General features: G+C 39.9%; 1 protein-coding gene across 2 annotated transcripts in view; it reads left to right on the forward strand.

Moving 5' to 3' along the window:
- The window catches only part of MTMR4 (myotubularin related protein 4), a 55,125-nt gene that overhangs the window by 32,581 nt on the left and 2,615 nt on the right, over nt 1–19,929 (forward strand). Inside the window, exons 3-18 of one of the 2 annotated variants that reach the window (XM_088152475.1) lie at nt 184–273; nt 4,562–4,678; nt 6,279–6,361; nt 7,872–8,038; nt 8,227–8,323; nt 9,062–9,175; nt 9,916–10,112; nt 10,702–10,830; nt 11,273–11,384; nt 12,036–12,231; nt 14,225–14,410; nt 15,150–15,320; nt 15,770–15,924; nt 16,532–17,732; nt 18,248–18,358; nt 18,820–18,908. In XM_088152475.1, the coding sequence (XP_088008601.1) occupies nt 184–273; nt 4,562–4,678; nt 6,279–6,361; nt 7,872–8,038; nt 8,227–8,323; nt 9,062–9,175; nt 9,916–10,112; nt 10,702–10,830; nt 11,273–11,384; nt 12,036–12,231; nt 14,225–14,410; nt 15,150–15,320; nt 15,770–15,924; nt 16,532–17,732; nt 18,248–18,358; nt 18,820–18,908 (3,215 nt within the window). The remainder of the gene's footprint in view (nt 1–183; nt 274–4,561; nt 4,679–6,278; nt 6,362–7,871; nt 8,039–8,226; nt 8,324–9,061; nt 9,176–9,915; nt 10,113–10,701; nt 10,831–11,272; nt 11,385–12,035; nt 12,232–14,224; nt 14,411–15,149; nt 15,321–15,769; nt 15,925–16,531; nt 17,733–18,247; nt 18,359–18,819; nt 18,909–19,929) is intronic. The other variant, XM_088152476.1, reaches the window with a different exon arrangement.

Genomic DNA, 19,929 nt, shown 5'->3' on the forward strand with positions numbered 1-19,929 from the left:
CAGTCACTATCTCTAAACACAATGTACCACAGAATCAAAAATTCCATGAGGGAGTACTATGTGACACCTTGAGCTGCTAGTAAAAGGTGGAGTTCATAAATAAATAAGTAAATGTTTGACAGTGTTTTGACAGATATGATTCATGTGCATCTCTAAGCATTTGTTCTTCTGTTTGGTTTTTAGGGTGAGGAAGGCCCTCCCAGTCTGGAATACATCCAAGCTAAGGATTTATTCCCACATAAAGAACTGATTAAAGAAGAAGAGTCTTTACAGGTAAGCTACTTGGGCCTCCCTAGCAAATGAGTGGTGTATAATATAAAACCATAAGGTTGGAGTAGGGACCAAAGATGTAAAGGATTTCTTTTTCCATACAATTGGTAATTGAGGAATCTAAAGATGTGTCTACTGCAGTAGCTACAAGTATCAACTGTTGCTCAAATGCCATTTAAATCTTTTTTCTGCAGCTCTAAGTCTATATTTTAAGAACTGCACCGTGGTTCTCCTATTTTGAGGACTGAGAGTACTGAACTCAGCATTGTGTGAAACAAACACTTTTTCTGCTTCATTATCTCTCCAGAACACACACACACAAAACATACACACTGAACAGCACCAAATTCCTGGGTGATTGATATCACAATGAAAAAGAAGTTATCCAGGTACCCAAGTCTCTCTTGCAGCACAATCCAAAATGGACATAGACAGCAATGCCTGGAAACCATATGGGGAGAGGTCAACAGAAGCTGGGCAAATTCCAGCTAGAAGCATTTGCCGGGGAGTGGGGGTGGGGGGTCAACAGCATCAAAATGGCAGATGCAACTGAGCATTTGAAGCCCCACCCCTATTTATGTGCATGTGAGGCTCCTGATCCCAGTTATTGTCATCACCAGTATTGTCACTGAGTCAGCTTAGGTTGTCCATATGGCAAATTTTGTATTGCAAGAAGAGGGAAACACTACTTCAAAATAATAAGTAAGGGTAACTCTAAGCTGCCTTCACAGTGGGCTGGGGGTGAGTTAATGTCATGAGGACATGTCCCTTAAAAAGATTTGGTAAGTGGGATGGAGGATGAGCACTTAGGTTTCCCAAGACATTAGAGTGATAATCCCTCAGGAGGTTGACAAAATGGCTTTTCAAAGAACTGGAATCCAACTTTTGATTTTCTAGATTTTAGATGGATGCAAGTATTGAAAGCAAAAACTATTAGCTTTCCAGTTTGACTGATATTTACCCAGCCATTTCTTGTTCTTTGACTTAAAACTTAAATAACTTTTTAAAACTGCTGATCACTTTTCTGTGCATAGCTGTTGTATCTTGGTTTTCTTTTGGTTGTAAAGATGTTTTAAGGGGATTAATTCACTTAAGAGGGTTGTTCATTGTTTTTTCACCACCTTGATTTAAAAATGATCATATAATTGAATTTTGTATAAACATAGCATTATTGGACTTTAAACAGATTGGAGAATTTCCTCGGTGATAGTTGGGGGGGGGCATGAATCTTGCCATGAGCCCTAGGAAAAAATGGAACATTGAGAAAAGTATGGTCATTGGCCACCCAGTTAATGGGCATTCCTTTCCTCTAGAGACTGACCTTTCTTTGAAGAGGAATCTAAGAACGGGCATTCTTGGCACAGCATAATTAAAATTTCATAGGAATGAATTTAAAACATTTTTTCTTGTAATTTTTTTAAAGACCTTTAAAAATTATTTTAGGTCTCATAACAATACATCCATACAGTCAGATAAAACAAATTGTGCATCTCAATTTGGGACTTGGTAGTTTAGGTATGAGCATACTTAATGTCACTGCTTCCCTTTGATTAAAAAAGCAGTGATAAAACATTCTCTTACCTGTGAAGTGCTGTTGAGCTTTTCTTCAATTTTGCTATATTATTATTGCCATAAAGAATTGTAAAGGAAAAAGAACTGCTTCAAAGATATAAAGTGAGCTGTGAAAATATTAATTAAAAATGGAATTGTAGTATACTCTTGTGCAAATTTCATATCCCGTATATGTTTTCATACAGACCTGGGAGTGTTAATTTTCCAGTTAAACAGAGCAAAGAAATAAACCTCAATAAAAACTACTTCTAAGCCACTAAGGAAGATATCCTTGATGTTTAAACAGAAACAACGCCCCCCCCCCGGTCTTCGTCTCAGATGCAATGCAGACTGACAACCATGTTGTTCTCCTTAGCTTTGTCCTATTTAATTATATTGTCTGCTACGTTTGCACTGTGCTCACCTAGTTCTTACGGTGAAGCTGATTAATGCATGATGTGACAAGGGGTTTTGTCTTTCAGCCAGCTTGTTGTGGAGCCTGATGCTGGTTTGGGCTAAGAGGGAGTGACTGACCTAAGATCACTCAGCTAATTTCTGTGCCCAAGGAAGAACTAGAACCTGGGTCTCCTCGGACCCCTAGTCCAGCACCTTAAACACTACAAAGGCTGAGTCTCAGCAGATTGACAGCCAGTACTTTCAGAAAATCAATTGTTATTATCCCTCAATAATTTTTTAAAATCCAGATATAACATTCTTATTTTAGAATTGAGGGAAAAAGAAAGTGAAAGGCTCATTTTTGGAGGGAGGATAATGTAAAAGAATCTGTGTAAATGCTAGGGCTAATTGGTGTCTCTTTACATCGCTGGTGGCAGTGTAAAGTTGAGATCATGCTGGGTGGTGATAGTGGTGTTCGACCACGCAGTTTTTTGTATTGTATCCCTTATTCCCTTTCTGATCCTTGCCAAGCAAAGGTTGTCATTCTCTGCTGATATTCTACTAAGGTGTCAGTGACAGTGTATTTGATTAGGGATATCATTTATTTATTTATTAAAATTATATGCCATCTTTCAAAATAAAGATTTTCCCAGGATGGCTTTTTAAAATATGTTTACAATCACAATCTAGATTTTTAAAAATTGAGGTAAGAAATTATTGGAATTTGAAATAGGTGAATCTCATAGAAGTCTTTGCAACATAAATTTTCTTTTAAACCTGTTTTAGTCAATTCATCAAGAACTGACTATTAAGGTAATCCGTGTGACACTCTATTGCACTAAAATTACACCAGATGAATTATAATCTTTCTAAATTGTTTTGGATGGGTTTTAAGTAATTTGGTACATATTGCCCAACTGGTCATTCCTTCTGCTTAAAAATGTTTGAAGAATTCAGAAAAATCACCCAACAATCTTTCCCCAAAATTTTTTTCTGTTGGCTCATTTCCTAAAGCATATAAAATGATGTATGTTAAAATAATAAATTCCTCTGGTTGTGTTAAATTTTCTAGTTGTCCAATTAAAAAAAATAGAAAACAATTTTTAGCTAATAGGGAAGATACCTCTTTGATATTAAAGCAGAAAAAAAAGTATTTTGCACATCAGCTCAAATGCAGTGCAGACTGACAACCAAGTACTTTCAGTCAATTAACTATTGGTGTCACTTAAAAGTATGTCCATGGAGATTTGGTCCTTATTTTAGAACTGAGGAGAAAAAGAAAATAATTTATCTTCTTAATTTTAATTTTGGGAGGGGTATGTATATCAGAAGTTTTAACTGCTGTGCCCCCATTGGTGTTTGTTTATATTGTAAATACATAGTAAAGCTGAGATCATTCTTTGTCACCACAATGGTATCTGGACCTCTGTGGGTTTTCCATATTGTGGTATCCTGTACTTGTCCCCAGTCATTCCCAAATAGAAATTGTCATTCTCTGTAGCCTTCCTAATAAGGTGTCAGTGACAGTGCCTCTGAGCTGGAATGTTACTTATTTACTAATTTAAATGATATGGCTCCTTCAAAAGGAAAGCATTCCCAAGACAGCTCATAAAATATTTCAAAATCATAATCTAAAAAAATGTAAACTAAAATAACAGGTTAAAGTACAAAATGTTGAAGCAAAAACAATTTCCAAAACTAAAAGCAATCTCCACTTAAGTACAAATCCTGGGGACCACATGAAACACGACCATGTAATTGTCTTGGTAAAAGTACAGAAGAGTACAGAAACTCCCTTCTTCTAGGATGTTTTTCAGATTCCTACTCAAGCCTTTAGTCATGAAACACCCTTGTAGTCTCCCGTCCAAGTACTAACCAGGCTTGACCTTGTTCAATTTCTGAGCCCAGACATGGTCGCCCAGGTGCCACCACCTGGTGAAACAACCATTTCTAGGTGGCAGAAATTAGAACATCAGACATTTAATGTATTAGAAAGCTCCATTTGTTACATAACAGAATTAATATTAAAATATTAAAATACCTGAGAGAATTAAAACATAATTGCTTGGCACTGAAAAGAGGTCAGGGCACCTGGAGTAGAACTGAAGATGATCTTATAATTCAGGTAGGAACAAACTGAAATAAAAGTTTCTTCAGCTCCTTCACAGCTCATGAAGGATTTTAATACTAGAAATTTGAATTTGGGCTGGAAAATAATAGTGTCAGGTCTGTCTCTTTCTGAACAGAGCATTCAATTGGATATGTGGGGATATGGTATATTCTCCCTGTAACCTTGACTGGTTAGAAGGCAGCTAGTTTAATGGTGTAAGTTTCCCTCTTCTAGGTTCCGTTTACTGTGCTGCAAGGAGAGGGTGTGGAATATCTGGGCCATGCAAGTGATGCCATCATTGCCATCTCTAACTACCGGCTCCATATCAAGTTTAAGGACTCTGTAATCAATGTAAGTCTTGGTAATATATTAGGTGGTTATTTTTGGCAGAGCCTATAGTTTTCTGTGTTAGTCTTTTTTTTTCTTTTCTTTGAAATGAACTATGTAGCTTGCCCTTCCACTAAGCTGCAAAGCAAACTTGAAAAGTTCCCTGTCCTTCAGTGTTCTTGATCAGACAACTTCGGATGTTTCAAGTGAGGTACCCACCATACCTTGCAAAATGTCCCAAAGAGAGCACTTGTCAATTTGGGTTAGGGGATTACTTCTCTAAGGAAGAATTGCCTTCATGAAGGCAAACTCCTAGCATGATCTATGCTTTATTTATGGGAAAGCTATGGCTTCATATTGCCATGTGCATTGAAGGGAGTAAGCTGTGCATATTCAATCATAAAACCTGGTTTCTGGCTGCACTGAGATTCATGCATTTCCTATATTCATTGGCTATTCCCTTTTTATCCCTTTTTAATCTGTTTTGTAGTTAAAGCTGTCCACTTCCTTTTGGTCTAGCTTTTGCTTCAACTGCCCTTCCTTCCTTCCTTCCTTCCTTCCTTCCTTCCTTCCTTCCTTCCTTCCTTCCTTCCTTCCTTCCTTCCTTCCTTCCTTCCTTCCTTCCTTCCTTCCTTCCTTCCTTCCTTCCTTCCTAGTGAGTGAAATTTATAAGGCCACCCAACTCTACAATGACTCTCGGTGGTGTACAGTAAAAACAATTATGAAATACAATACAATGAAATACAAAAAAACCCCACACTCAAATGCCTTAAGAAACATAACCATTAAAAGACAATCAAACACTCAGAACCTGCCTTCCACTCTAATCCAAGGCCTGGGGAAAGAGCCAGATTTTTGGAACACTTTTGAACATGGCCAGGGTGGGGCCAGGTGTATTTTGGGGAGGGGGTGTTCCAGTGGGCAGATGCTGCAACAGAGAAGGCATATTTCCTAGATCCTATCAGGTGACACTACTTAATGGACAGAACATGCCAACTCCGCCCAATCATACAGGCCAGGACAAAGCCACAGAAAACAAATGGTCCTTTGGATAACCAAGCCTTGTGCCATAGGCTTTATAAATAACAATCATCACATTGAATTGCACACAGAAGCCTCATGGTAACCAGTGTGGGCTATGGAGCAAAGGTGTTACAAGGGCCTTATGAGATATCCCCATAATTGCCCATGCAGCTGCATTCTGGAACAGTCAAGGCTTCTGAGTAGTTTTCAAGGGCAGGCCCATATAGAGTGCATTGCAGTAGTCTATGCATGAGGTGAGCAAAGCCTGTGTGACTGTCTGGCAGACCTCCCAATCCAGCTGAGAGTGTAATTGATGGACATGGTTAGTTGTTCATGAAGGGTGGTTTGAAAAAGAGGGAGAGTCAAAAACTGCCTTGATGTCTCTTCAGTATTGTCCCTATATCACTAAGATGTAAGATGATCACCAAGGAAAATCTGTTATATGCCAAATTGAGTTTATTCCTGTTCCTTCTATAACTTACAATTAATGTCAAGTTGTTTCCATGATACTGCTGGGATATCTGATATATGTTTAACAGCTAGCTTATTGTCTGTTTGAGTGTCTGCATGCCTGTCATTCATCCCTTGCCTCTGTTTTTAGGTGCCTTTGAGAATGATGGAAAGCGTAGAGAGTCGGGATATGTTCCAGCTCCATATTGTCTGCAAAGATTCCAAAGTTGTCAGGTAGGGGTTGTCTAATAGCATCCTGCTCTTACAGCTTGGTGAGAGTCAGCAAATGTGAATCTCTCAAACTAGGAATGGATAACATGTGGCCTGCAGATGTTTTTGATCTCCAGCTTCTGACAACTTATGCCAGCATAGCTACTGGTGGAAGATGTAATCCAGCAACAAACTTGGGATACGACACCTTTTTTTTTTTACTCCTGCTGTGAACCATGATGCTGCCAAGTTCCTTGTCACTCTAAACATAGAAGTTGCCATCATGAACTAAAGTAAAATTCTTTAATATAAAGTTTGCTTTCCAATAGTGGACAGCTAAGTATCTTAGAAAACTTGCAAGAGGGCATAAGGATTGTAGGTTTCCCCCATTTTCCATCACCTCAAATGGAGAAGTCTGTAAGCAAAGGCTCAGTTTCTGCCGCAGTTGATGATGATTAATACACTTTCTATTATAAATATGTCTTTTCTTGTTAACAAGGGTTGCTAAGTTTTTAAAGTGATTTAATAGCACTGCAGCCAGTTGTCTCAGGGTGTCCCTAGCATTTTAATTTTTCAATAGGTTGGCTGGTGTGGGTCTTCCGGGCTGTGTGGCCGTGTTCTGGAAGTTTTGTTTCCTAACGTTTCGCCAGCATCTGTGACCGGCATCTTCAGAGTGCAGGAGCACAGACAGGAGCAGTTCTCTCTGTGCCCAGGGTGATGTGACCCTTCTGTGGGTATTTATAGAGATCTGGGGGATTGGGTGTGTGTGGGAGGGGTTGAGTTACTGAGTGGCTGCTTGTTTTGGTGTCAGTATCTGTGTGTATCTTCCTGGGGATTAGGCAGGGTTTTTTCTTCTATTGAATTGTTAACGAGGGGCTGCTGGGGGTGATTAGCAAGTTCATTGTGTGAACTGTTCACATGTCCTGGTGGTTGAGCTGAGTTCGTTGACCTTTTGCAGGCTGTATTTTTCAGGATTGATTTTTAGACTCTCCTCTTTTTTATTGAAACTGTGCTGGTGTTTGTGAATCTCAATGGCTTCCACGGTATAGCCTGGTATAGTGGCTGTTGGTGTTGTCCAGTATCTCTGTGTTTTCAAATAGGATTTTGTGTCCAGTGTGCTTGAGAGCATGTTCAGCTACTGCAGATTTTTCTGGTTGCTGTAGTCTGCAGTGCCTTTTGTGTTCTTTTATCCTGGTATGGATGCTGCGTTTTGTGGTCCCGATGTATACTTGCCCGCAACTGCATGGTATGCGGTATACTGCTGCGGCGGTGAGGGGATCCCTTTTGTCTTTTGCTGATTTTAGCACTTCTTGTACTTTTCTGGTGGGTGCTGGCGAAACGTTGGGAAACAAAACTTCAAGAACACGGCCACACAGCCCGGAAGACCCACACCAGTCATCGTATGCCGGCCGCGAAAGCCTTTTCAATAGGTTGCTTTCCCTCCCCTTTCCCCTCAGGAGTTTAGCTAAAATTCCTTTGTCGGACCTTCTTTCCGAGGCACTGAATATATATGTGTGTATCTCTGTTTTTGTAGGTGCCATTTCTCTACTTTTAAGCAATGCCAGGAATGGTTAAAAAGGCTGAGCCGAGCCATTGCACGCCCCACCAAACCAGAAGACCTGTTTGCATTTGCTTACCATGCCTGGTGCTTAGGAGTTTGTGCTGATGAGGAGGACCAGCATGCCCATCTTTGCCGCCCAGGTGAGTTCTTGTGTATTACATTGGGGTAAGCAGCTATAGCTACAGATCCAAGCCTCTTGAAAGTCATTTTCAGGGTTAGTTATGCAACCAACTCTTAATTCCTTGGCCGATTCTGTAATAAAGAGATCTGTTAAGTATTCTGTCATAAATTATGTGTTGATTATTATTAACTGCTATTGCTTTTGCAGGAGACCATGTGAAATACCGGTTTGAAATGGAACTAGCTCGAATGGGCTTTGACTTGCAGAACGTGTGGAGGGTTTCTGACATCAACAACAGCTACAAGTGAGCCTTTGAATTTACCAGATCATCGTGGAAGAAGGAAAAAAAATCAACAGCATTATGTCCTCTGTCTTGTAAATGAGGGTAGGGAAACATAGCTAGGACCTAATGGTATGATGTTACAGCTAGGCAATATGTAAAGCAGTTCAAGCTAAAAATAAAATATTATGACATCTATCTTATAATAATAAAATGACTATTGTTATTACTGTGGCCTTTTCCCACTTGTACCTCACAAACATGCCCCAAGAACCTCTTTTTATTCCCATGCCTTTATCACATTGCATGTCCAAAAGGAGACCAATTATCTATTCTTGTTTGTCATTCTGTCCTTGGTGCCCTGATTCAGATTAAAATCAATGTTGCTCTATTATTATTATGTTTAAGGGGATTCTAACAGGTTTTCAGTCATAATGTCACATGTAGTGTGAACCTGCTATAAGTAATCAGTCTATTAGGAATTTTGATGTTTCATATATCCCAGTGGAAAGAACATCAACCCTGCAGTTAACACAGATATTGGTACAGAACCATATTTGCTGCGTTTGTGAAATTATAGGTGAACTAAGATCACCTGTCCTCTTATCCTATTTATGTAAACTAAAAAGGCCTTGAAAATTTCAAACATATTTATTAGTTCTACACATGATCTGGCAGGTTAAAGATTTGGAATTTGATCTTATTTCTTTTACTCCTCCCCCGTAGTCAATCTGATCACTAGCTTTGTATTTTCCTCCTTAGGTTATGTACCAGCTACCCACAGAAACTTTTGGTTCCTGTTTGGATTACTGACAAGGAACTGGAGAATGTAGCTTCTTTTAGATCTTGGAAGAGGATTCCAGTGGTTGTATATAGGTACAAAACTCACATTATGTAGAAGGCCACAGAAAAGGGTTTTGTGGTTTGAGGGCTGGAAGCAAAGCCTTATATGTATCAACTGAAAGCTTATCACTAGGGTACTTTTTCTAGTATTCAGGTATTCTTCCTTCTAATTTTTCTTAAAGTGTGTAGCCAAGCTCTTCTGTTCTGTTTAAGATTCCACTATTGACACTATCCCTTTAGGATAGGTCATGGAGTAAAGATTTAAATGGGAATGTACCAGATAATACAGTAAGTAAAGAGCAATTTGGTGCCTGTCTAGCCTGTCTCAAGGATTCTCCTGTCTTGAATTTAACAAGCATCTGTCATATAGTTTCAAATTTCTAGTGCACATTTGGAACCTAATCAGTTCCTTTTTGTGTGTGTATCTCCAAGTCACCGTTTCTTGCTTTTCCCTTCGCAAGCCAAAAAAAAATTATTCATACTTGCTTTTGCCTCTACTATTGATATAACTCTGAAATCTAGTTCAACCTGGTGTCTTCCAGATATATTACAGTGCCTAGGATGATAGGAGCTACATTTAAGCAGATCACGAGAGTCAGGAATGTTGTCTTGACTCATCAAAATTACACCAAGCTATCCTTAATCTGTTATCGCATGCACGTACTTGGAGCTTCCTCTCCACTGTGAAAGGAGCATTTGGTTTTTCAGTCAATCTGGGACTTCTTGAAACAGCTTGGATTCTAGGACTAATAGAACTTGATTCCTTTTTTTAGACATATGCGCAATGGGGCAGTGATCGCACGCTGCAGTCAACCTGAGATAAGTTGGTGGGGCTGGCGCAATGCAGATGATGAATATCTGGTAACTTCCATTGCCAAAGCCTGTGCCTTGAACTCTGGACAGAGGCTGGCTGGGGGGACCCCACAGTCTGGGCTTAGTGATGGAAATGAGGCCTGCGATGCAGGATTTGGTAAGTAAGCTGACTCTATCTTCTTTCTCACTTTCATTTGCTGTACAAATGTCATATTGCCTCTGGCAGAATTTAGTGATTTTTTCATGGCAATATTGAATGTAATCTCATTTCTGATGCCTAGTAATATGGATAAAATTACCCAGCTGATGTATGCTTGTTTGTTTAAAACATTTATATAGCCGCCCATCTTAAAAACAACTCTGGACTACTTACAACCAGTAAAACAGTATAAAACAATATAAAACCAGCAACGGTAAAACTAGAAATAGGAAAACCTGGCACCACAGCCACTCTTCTGTAGTGCACCCACTATAATTAATGGCTATGGTTATTAGAACACAGTGCTTAAGAAGCTGATCAGTGCTAGTGCTTTTTGGAAAAGATTTTTTTTTTTAGTGAAAACCTTTTTTGCAGTGAGCCAGTGAAACTCCAAAAGAGCAAATTATGAAATATTGTACTTTTGCAAGGGGGGGAGGAGGTGTCTGTTTTATCCAGTTATTGCGATCTCAGCATTCTGAATTTTGTGTTGTTGATCAAACTGTACACCTGGTTAAGAGATGAGAAATTCCTGCTTGTCCTTTTGCAGATTCATCACTGACTGCGTGTTCAAGTGTAGAGAATTCAGCGACACCTCAGAAATTGTTGATTTTGGATGCTCGGTCCTACACCGCAGCTGTTGCCAACAGAGCCAAAGGAGGAGGCTGTGAATGTGAAGGTACAAGCATGACATTTTTCTGGTTTTCTTAGGCAACTTATTTACATACAAAGAGTGCATGAGCAAGCAAAACCTACTTTTTGAGCACCTTCCCCACCAAGAGTCTACTTCTGTCTATCCCAACTTCTTGAGTTTATGATGAGCTTTAGGAAGCATTTGGCTAAAATGGAGCCATTGAATTATAAAAATCCACAAGATGAAGTGGAAATTGCAACTCACTTGAAGTAATAAAGTTATTGAGTTTGTATGGAATTAAAATCATAAGGTATCTTTTCCAATACACATCTGACATTCACAGTGGTTGTTCCTTATAGATGGGTCAGTGTGAACAATGTATAGAGCCCATCCAATTGAATAGGATTCCAGTTGAAGATATTTCTTCTGATAGATAGGCTTGGCTTACTTTCCTGCTAATTTTTTCCCTCTATTTGATATTTTCCAGAATATTACCCTAACTGTGAAGTGGTGTTCATGGGTATGGCTAACATTCATTCCATCCGTAATAGCTTCCAGTACCTGAGGGCAGTATGTAGTCAGATGCCAGATCCTAGCAAGTAAGTTCCAAGTAGCATTTGCCAAAGTGCTAAGTTTTTTATGGAGCATCATTATCTGTGGGATTATAAAACAGATTTTCTTTCTGCCAGAACTGAAAGAAAAGAAAGAGGCATGATCTGAAGATTTATCTTCTCTTTGTTGCTGTGTAATTCACTTGGTTTTCATTAGGTTTGTAAGTAGGGATATATAATTATTCTGCTATAGAAAAATTATCAGAGATATTTGTATAATTGCAAATAACATGGGAAGTTTGGCTACAGAGGACTTTTTTCCTTTTGTCCTTCACAGCACTAGGTCACTAAGTTAAATTGATTGACGGCAGGTTTAAAACAGTCAAACAAAAATATTTTTATGTGCACACCATTAAATTACAGTTAGCAACTTGTTTTAAATATTGTTTCAATAGTTTGGGAAGTGTTTTGAATTTGAAATAAAGCTGTTTCAGGCTTGGAATATTTCCAAAATTATTGATATAACCCATTTGAGCTGAAACAGGATTTTGATTTTGACCTTGAAACATTTGCACATCCCTTTTCTCAGAACGTCCTATCTTAGCACAAGCTGGATTTGGATCCTTTGTTTTCAGCACTTAAAAAATTATTTATATTGGCCACAGCCTGTATGCACTTTCTTTCATTGATCCATTTCAGCTGGCTGTCAGCTCTAGAGAGCACCAAGTGGCTACAGCACCTCTCCATCATGCTGAAGGCAGCTGTGCTGGTCTCAAATGCTGTTGACCGAGAAGGACGCCCTGTGTTGGTTCACTGCTCTGATGGTTGGGACAGAACCCCTCAGATTGTTGCCTTGGCAAAGATTCTTCTGGATCCCTATTATAGGACTATGGAGGTATTGTGGTTCAGTTGTGTTAGCAGCTCAATAGAAGAGTCTAACCTAGATGGGAGTCTAGGAGAGTTTAACCTAGATGGGAGATGCTCTGTGGAATTGCCTAAAGCAAAGCAGCTCTTTTCATCTTTTTGTCTGACTGATCTGCCATGGGAGACAGTACACTTTTGTCTCATCTTTTCATTGCTTTGGGATAAGCCTGTGTTTTTATTTCAGAATTCATCCAGTCAAGATTAATAATATATGCCATACATGGATGACTTTACACATACTTTTGTTATTTATATAGTGTTTGTGGTATCTTAAAAAGCAGGGATGGGCAATTTGTAGCCTTAAAGCCAATTCCATTCAGTCACAGCCTGATTTCAAAAGCTTCTGCAAGAAATCAATTAGCAAAAGCAAAAGGTGATGATATCAGACTCCAGAGGTAATTTAATATTTAGTAGATTATATCAGTGATGTTCTGTTCATAGTAAAGATACAATTATGCCCTGGAAAACTTTGCCATGATTAACCTTTGAAGATGGCTAGTAATGGAAAGAATAGGTCTCTTGATATCAGCTGCTGGGAAACATGAATGGGAGGACTGGTATTGCCTTCATGTTCCTTCTTGTGAGCTCCCCATTGACACCTGGTTAGTCACTGTAGAAAGAAAATGCTGGATTTAATAGATCTTTTAGTTTAATACAGCACATACTTATAGCAGTTTACTTAATGGGAGTAAGAGAGGTGAAGTGAAAAGAGCGGCCTTGTCACATTTTGGCTCTAGCTCTTGCAGTTGGCATGTGACTTGTCTATTGTCAGCATGCATCCTCTGACAGTTACCTGTAAGGAATTCTAGCTCTTGACAGAAAAGATCCCTCTGCAAGAATAAAGAGCTTAGTATTAAACTGACAGCAGGGAAGATAAAGGGAGATGGGGATGAGGTGAGATTAGAATAACAGGGACTGAAAGTGTCTGAATGCAGTTACATGAACTGAAGTTTGATAATAGCTAGGAGGGAAGATGGATGAAATGCTGAAGAAGAATGGATAGAATCACATTAAGGACCAGGGGAGTTTTTAATGGCTGAGTTTGTTTACTGCAGTATTTATGTACCACCCCTATTACTAGACTTCAGACTGTTCATAATAAATCAACAAATATTCCATAAAACTCAACAGCCCATTTCCAGTTATTCTAATTAACTTTAATAAATTAGTATTTCTAATTGAAATACAATCAAACGTTCAGAAATAAAATTTCCAAGCCATAAGTCATACCAATGAAATCTGCTTTTGCCACAAACACTCAGGGAATCAAAATTATCTTCACCTTTTCTTGAAAATGGACAGTCTGAATCATCCAGGCCTCCAAGACTTGGGTATCCTCAGTGGTGGGGCAAAGTGGGTAGGGAGGAGACACATGATATTGCATGCACCATGATAAGAATATATATCTATGTCATAATTCATGCCATGATGCACCCAGTGTCATTTTGATGTTACTGTGGCTTCTAAAGTATCTCTGTGTTCCAAGAATAAGCTGTTCCATAATGGCAGGAGAGTTGTCTCCCATTCCTCAGCAACCCCTCTGATTCAGTTCAGAGAAAATAGTCTCCAAGGTTACAGGTAGCCAAGCCTATTATAGAGCTTTATAAATTAACACCAGCATTTGAACTGTACTCAAAAACCTATTTAACTTCAAGGTGATGAGTTACTATCACTAAAGTGTCCTTTTCCAAAAAGGACTGCAGCTGTGCACCAGCCAAAGCTGGGCAGAAACTCCCCTACCACAACCCAGACTTGCTGAACTAGAGGAATAAAACACTATAGATGACAATATAATGAAATGAGGGCAGGAAAATAAGGCAGGAGAACTAAGGATGCTATGATAGATCCAAAGATGATTTGAAGTCAGATGAATAATATTGGCAGCTATGGAAACATTATCTTTTTTTTTATTGCAACCTGCTCAGAAAGTCCATAGTACTGAAATTATCTCCTTTTATTGCCAGGGTTTCCAGGTGCTGGTTGAATCAGATTGGCTGGATTTTGGCCATAAGTTTGGGGATCGATGTGGACACCAGGAAAAGGCAGAGGATCAGAATGAACAGTGCCCTGTGTTTTTACAGTGGCTGGATTCTGTTCACCAGCTGCTCAAGCAGTTTCCCTGTCTCTTTGAATTTAATGAAGCTTTCTTGGTAAGACCAAGGGTGTAGCAGAGGATATACATTTCAGTACCAAGATAGATCAGTGTTTAATGACAGCTTGATCTTTCTAATGAGAAAGTGGCTATGGTTCTTATGGTGTCATTTTTCCTTTAGATTTGTCCACTCTAGTTGAATTAGTGTGATAGATCTGTGTTTGTTGTATAGGATAAAATGTGAAGCCTTTGAAAAATACTCATTTCCTTTTCAATAAATTATCATATAAAATCGTTTTTTGTTCTGAAAGTGCTACTAAAAATGGTGTGCTATAATCAGTAATAATTTAATGAGAAAGACTTGTTTATTAAAAAGTGTACAATTCATATGGAGCAAAGCAGGTAATATGCTAAATCTGCACTTATGGATAATGGGAGCACTAGCCTGGTTTCCACCTATCAGTTAGTTAGTGGATGCAGCCCATTTAATCCCACTTATGTGAAGGGTAAAGGTAACCAGAAAAATTAGCATATTCCAGGTTTTTTTTTTAAATGGCTTTTGTGTTTAACCGAGCTAAGCTTCCAAAGCTTATGAATCTTGGCTTCTTTGGGAACATTAAACCAAATCCTAAAATTTTAATTACCAATTTGTTGGACTTCTGCTTATTCATTCCAAAGGCTTAATGTAGTGTAATACATTATTCTTAAAGCAGCGGTATATCAGTATTGTAAGCTGCCTCCAACATGGGCTCTTGTGAGAATTCACACACATTCCTAAACTTCTCTTTCTCCTGCAGGTAAAGTTAGTGCAACACACATACTCCTGCCTTTATGGGACCTTCCTTGGAAACAGCCCCTGTGAACGTGAGATGCACAACATTGCCAAACGCACCTGCTCAGTTTGGTCCCTTCTGAGAGCTGGTAACAAGAATTTCCACAATCTGCTCTACATGCCTGCTAATGAGCAAGTGAGTAAAATTCCCATTTGTGCCAGGTTGGCAGGAGGGAAAAATTTTCATGCAGTGGAGGACAGTATCCTGAAAATAGGTTGCTTCTCCCACATGTCCAATAGGCAGGATTAAAATATTTGTAAAAGTCGTTCAAGTGGGGAAGTAAGAGCATCACCTCACTTTGAGATTCTGCCTACTGCCAGCATGCAGGGCTTTGTGAAGCTCTGATCTTTCTTTTTCTCCATTGCTTCTTTGAAAGTGGAAGGAGGAGGGAAGTCCAGTGCTTCCTCTGGAACTCTCAGTTGGATAGGACAGCTGTAATCATAGCTCAGATCAATTATCGTTAGGAGGAGCAGTCACACTAAGCAGCAGCTCTCCATTTCCGCACCTTCAGGAGCCCTCAGACTCTTGGCTTATGCTGATCTTCTCCTCTGCCTGAATCTGCTTTCCTCCATCTTTGATGTCAGGTGCTGCATCCAGTGTGCCATGTGCGTGCGCTGCACCTCTGGACAGCCGTCTATCTTCCAACTTCATCTCCATGTCCTCTAGGAGAAGAAGGCATGGATCTTTACTTGCCCTCTGGATCTCAGACTCAAGAGTTCAGCAGTAGGTCACTTGACAGGTAGGAGAAAAATAGTTGTGGTTCTGTGAATTGTGCAATTCACAGTTTCTAACACTAATTTGGATGCCTCTGTTATGGCCTGTGTTTATTTATATGGGCCTTGCTTATCCTTACCAATTATAATGCAGTTCATGTAGAAGTTCTTAGAGGGTTGGGCTCATGGGTTGGATTAATCATTTTACTTAGCTGTATTTTCTGAAAATTTTCCGCTGCTCTAAAAGGGTGGTTTGTGGATGTCAGGGTTTACCAAGGATCTGACATTTTTAACTTTACACATTAGAAAATAATGCTTCCATTTACTTGGTGATTTCTTACAATTTTTTAAAATGCTTTGGGGAAAAAATCAATATAAGGGGTCTGTCCTAAGTATTTATATCTAGGCAAGAGACCATAAGGAGCTGTTTGGCCTTTGCAGTGCTGACTAAAATAATTGTTCCTTCATTGCCTCTGACTATTTGCTGCAGTGCTGAAAACCAGTTGAAAAACTTTGAGTTACAAAAGGACTGATTGTGTGTCTGTGTGTGTGTGAGTGAACAACTTCTTGTAAATTTCTCTGCAGGCAATATGTGAATTATCCCTGGTGTCTGAATTGCCTTTGTGGTTTCAGGTTACCAAAAACAAGATCCATGGATGATCTTCTCTCTGCATGTGATCCTGGCAGCCTACTGACCCGCACATCAAGTGATCCAAATCTGAACAACCATTGTCAGGATGTCAGGGTGGGTCTGGAATCCAGACATCCCAATGCTGAGGAGACAGTGACAAGCAAAGAAACTAGAGGAGATGAGTCCCTTCAAATACCTCAGCAGCAGCAGGAATTCTATCCCCTGCATAGTGGCAGCTCTGACAGTCACAGAAACAGTCAACCACAGAGACCACAGAAACATGAAGCGTCTCAGCAGTTAAATGCTGTACCTTCTGAGGTAGAAGTAGAAAGCAGAGCAGGTTCAGAAGCAACAGAAGACACAGTCCCAGCTTCGAATTCTTCTGGTCAAACAGAACTGTTTGAAAAGTTATCCTGCAACCAGGTCAAAGACACTGGCCTGATATCCAATGGCACTTGGGATCTTGTACAGCCTTCTCATCCAGAATCCTCCTGCCAGATTTCAGCAGGCAACCCCAGTTCAAATCCACCAGCTCTGACTGTTCCAAGACACAGTGCTCCAGGATGTCAAAAGGAAGAGTTGGATAGAAAAATTGGCAATGTCAAGCATGGAGAGGAGGGCAACCATACAGGGAAAATTCAGGCAGAGTTGTGGCGAAAAGGAATTTCTCAAAGCCAGATGAGCGAATTCTCTCTTTTAGGAGCAAACTGGGACAGTTTTCAAGGGATGGGAACATCGCTTCCTGGGGGTGATGTGGGTCCCCGGCGGCTCTTGTCCTATGGCTGTTGTAACAAGAGACTGAGCAGCAGACACTTCTGGACCTCTGGACTGTGCCTAAGTGGCCAGTGGCCTTTGAAAGAAAGTGTGAAGCCTCCTGGCTGCTCCATCCATTCTGGCACACACTGCACAGGTCTTGCTGGGAAGTCCAGCAAGCTGTGGCTCCCTTGCCACTTGAAGCAGGCACTTGGCTCCAAACACATGCCACCAAACAGCCCCTCTCCAGTGCCTCCTCTCTATCTAGATGACGATGGACTTCCTTTCCCCACAGATGTAATCCAGCATAGGTTGCGGCAGATCGAAGCTACCTATAAGCAGGAGGTTGAGCAGCTGCGCAGGCAGGTGCGGGAACTGCAGCTTAGATTAGACATCCGTCATTGCTATGCACCTCCAGCTGAACCACAGATGGACTATGAAGATGACTTTGTAAGTGACACCGGTGGAGCTTTTTCAGAGGTTTCCTCAACTTTTCCCCAAGAAGGTGTATATAGATAGGTAAAATTAATAGATCCTGCTACAATCAATATGTTTGTAGGCACTTTCTCTGTACATACACACACACGTGCACATAGTTGCAAAGACACACATTCTCTTTCTTGACATAGATACCCACGCACAAATATGTTCTACCACTCCGCACTGTCTCTCACACTTCTGCTGTGTTGGTTGGCATGGACCATCATTAACTACACTCTACATGGAGAGGCCCCAGGTTCAGTCTTTGGCACATCAAAAGATTAGATATCAATGATGGTAGAGCCTGAAATCACAGTAGATGGTACTAAGCTAGTTGGAATAACATCTGATATGATAGAAAGCCATTATCTATGATCTTGCGATTATTTTCAGTTCATTTGGGGGAAGGCTGAAACTCTGAAGGAAGTGGTCGTGTATGTGATATATTATAGATAATCTGATGGCTGTCATGGTCTTCCTTGCAGACTTGCCTCAAGGAATCAGATGGCAGTGAAAATGAGGATTTTTACTCTGATCACAGTGAAGACTGTCTATCTGAAGCAAGCTGGGAGCCTGTTGATAAAAGGGAAACTGAGGCATGTTATACTCTTTTGGTTGGCTAGTTTGCATGGGGATAAGTTTATGTCTTTTAGCTTTATATAATGTAAGAACACATTCCTGCTGCTTTGGTTTTTTTCCCTGTATTTCCCTATTCTGCTCTCTTCTAGTGAGGTATAAACATGTATTTTGCCCTTAGAAAAAAGCACTGTCAGATAACTTCCTCTTTGGTTATCTGCTCTCAAGGATCTCCTTTTTTCTCTGACATCCTTTTAAGTTTTTAATAAACCTTACTGTTTCTAGTGAAACACCCAATATTTTGCTTTTTCGCTCCTCTTATTAATCCCTTCTGAATTATTCATCAGTTGTTTTGAAAGTAATGCTTAAAATGTGTTTAACATGTTAAAATGTGTGTGCTGTGTGACTTCTTTACTTATGAATATGCTATTTGTAAGAAGCAGAACCAAAACCATCCATGACACTCTGTGTTTTTAAACAGGTCACACGTTGGGTTCCAGACCATATGGCCTCACACTGCTTTAACTGTGACTGTGAGTTCTGGCTGGCCAAACGCAGACACCATTGCAGGTAACAGTAGTTACTATGACACATCTCAATTTCCCATATTCTTTTTTCGCTTTATTAAGTACATCCCCAGAATATGTGGCAAATATTGAAAGCAATGAAAAGGGAATGACAAGTTTTATTTAGAGGGAAAATGGAATAGAGTGGTGTCTTCTTGGGAAGTAGAGAACAGTTCATTATGTTTGGCCAAAGTTTGACAAAACAATCATGATGATCATTATCAACTACCAATTTCCAATCACTTTGTTAGATACTTAGAAGTAAGTATTAGAGAATCACAAATATGTTTTAATACCCTTTAATCTTAGAAATCGCTTTTTAACGAGGGCAGCGACAAATTTGATAAATAAATAAATAAAAATAATATGTTAATACAGATGGCAGCATGTAATACTTTTACAGGAAAAAATGGCTTTGTGATAATTAAGCAGTTGGAAAAAGAGTATTCTCTAGAAAAAGGGCTAGGAACTTAATCCTTCTGAGAGATTGGCTTCAGTCTCCCACTGTTTTTGGTAGGCTGGATTATATAAATGGAATAGAGCTTTAAGGAACAGAAATCTTGCACTATAAAAGCCTTCAACAAACCTGGTCTCCTAAGGCCCTGGTAGACCCATAGTGGAGGAATGGTGCAGAAGAAAGGAAAGAGGAGAAGAAAGAGGAGTTACCGCTTTCGTTGCTGCTACACTACCTCTTCCTCCACTGCTGCTCCTGAGACAGCTGTAACCTCAGTCTGCCACAACTGTCCACCTTCTCTAATAAATTGGATTATCTGGAAGCAGGATGAGGAGAGGCTGGACCACATAGTGAAAGCAAAGCCCTTAGAGGTTCTGACAGTTTCCCTGGTGCTTGTTGCTGGCCACTGTCTTCCTCCTGAGCCCCCAAGTGGTGGAGAGAAAGCAGTTATGTGGCCCTTCTATTCCTCAAGTCTGCCCTCAATTCTGGCAGCCTGAGAAGCTCGGCGCCTGAGCTTATTGACTATTTGGGGACCCCACCTGTGAGGTTTGCCTGGGACCCTGGTAGTTCT

This window comes from Python bivittatus, unplaced genomic scaffold (assembly GCF_059951505.1).
Source record: "Python bivittatus isolate LINGU-HERP-01145 unplaced genomic scaffold, Pbiv_v1 ctg000690_np1212, whole genome shotgun sequence".
Lineage (NCBI taxonomy): Eukaryota > Metazoa > Chordata > Lepidosauria > Squamata > Pythonidae > Python > Python bivittatus.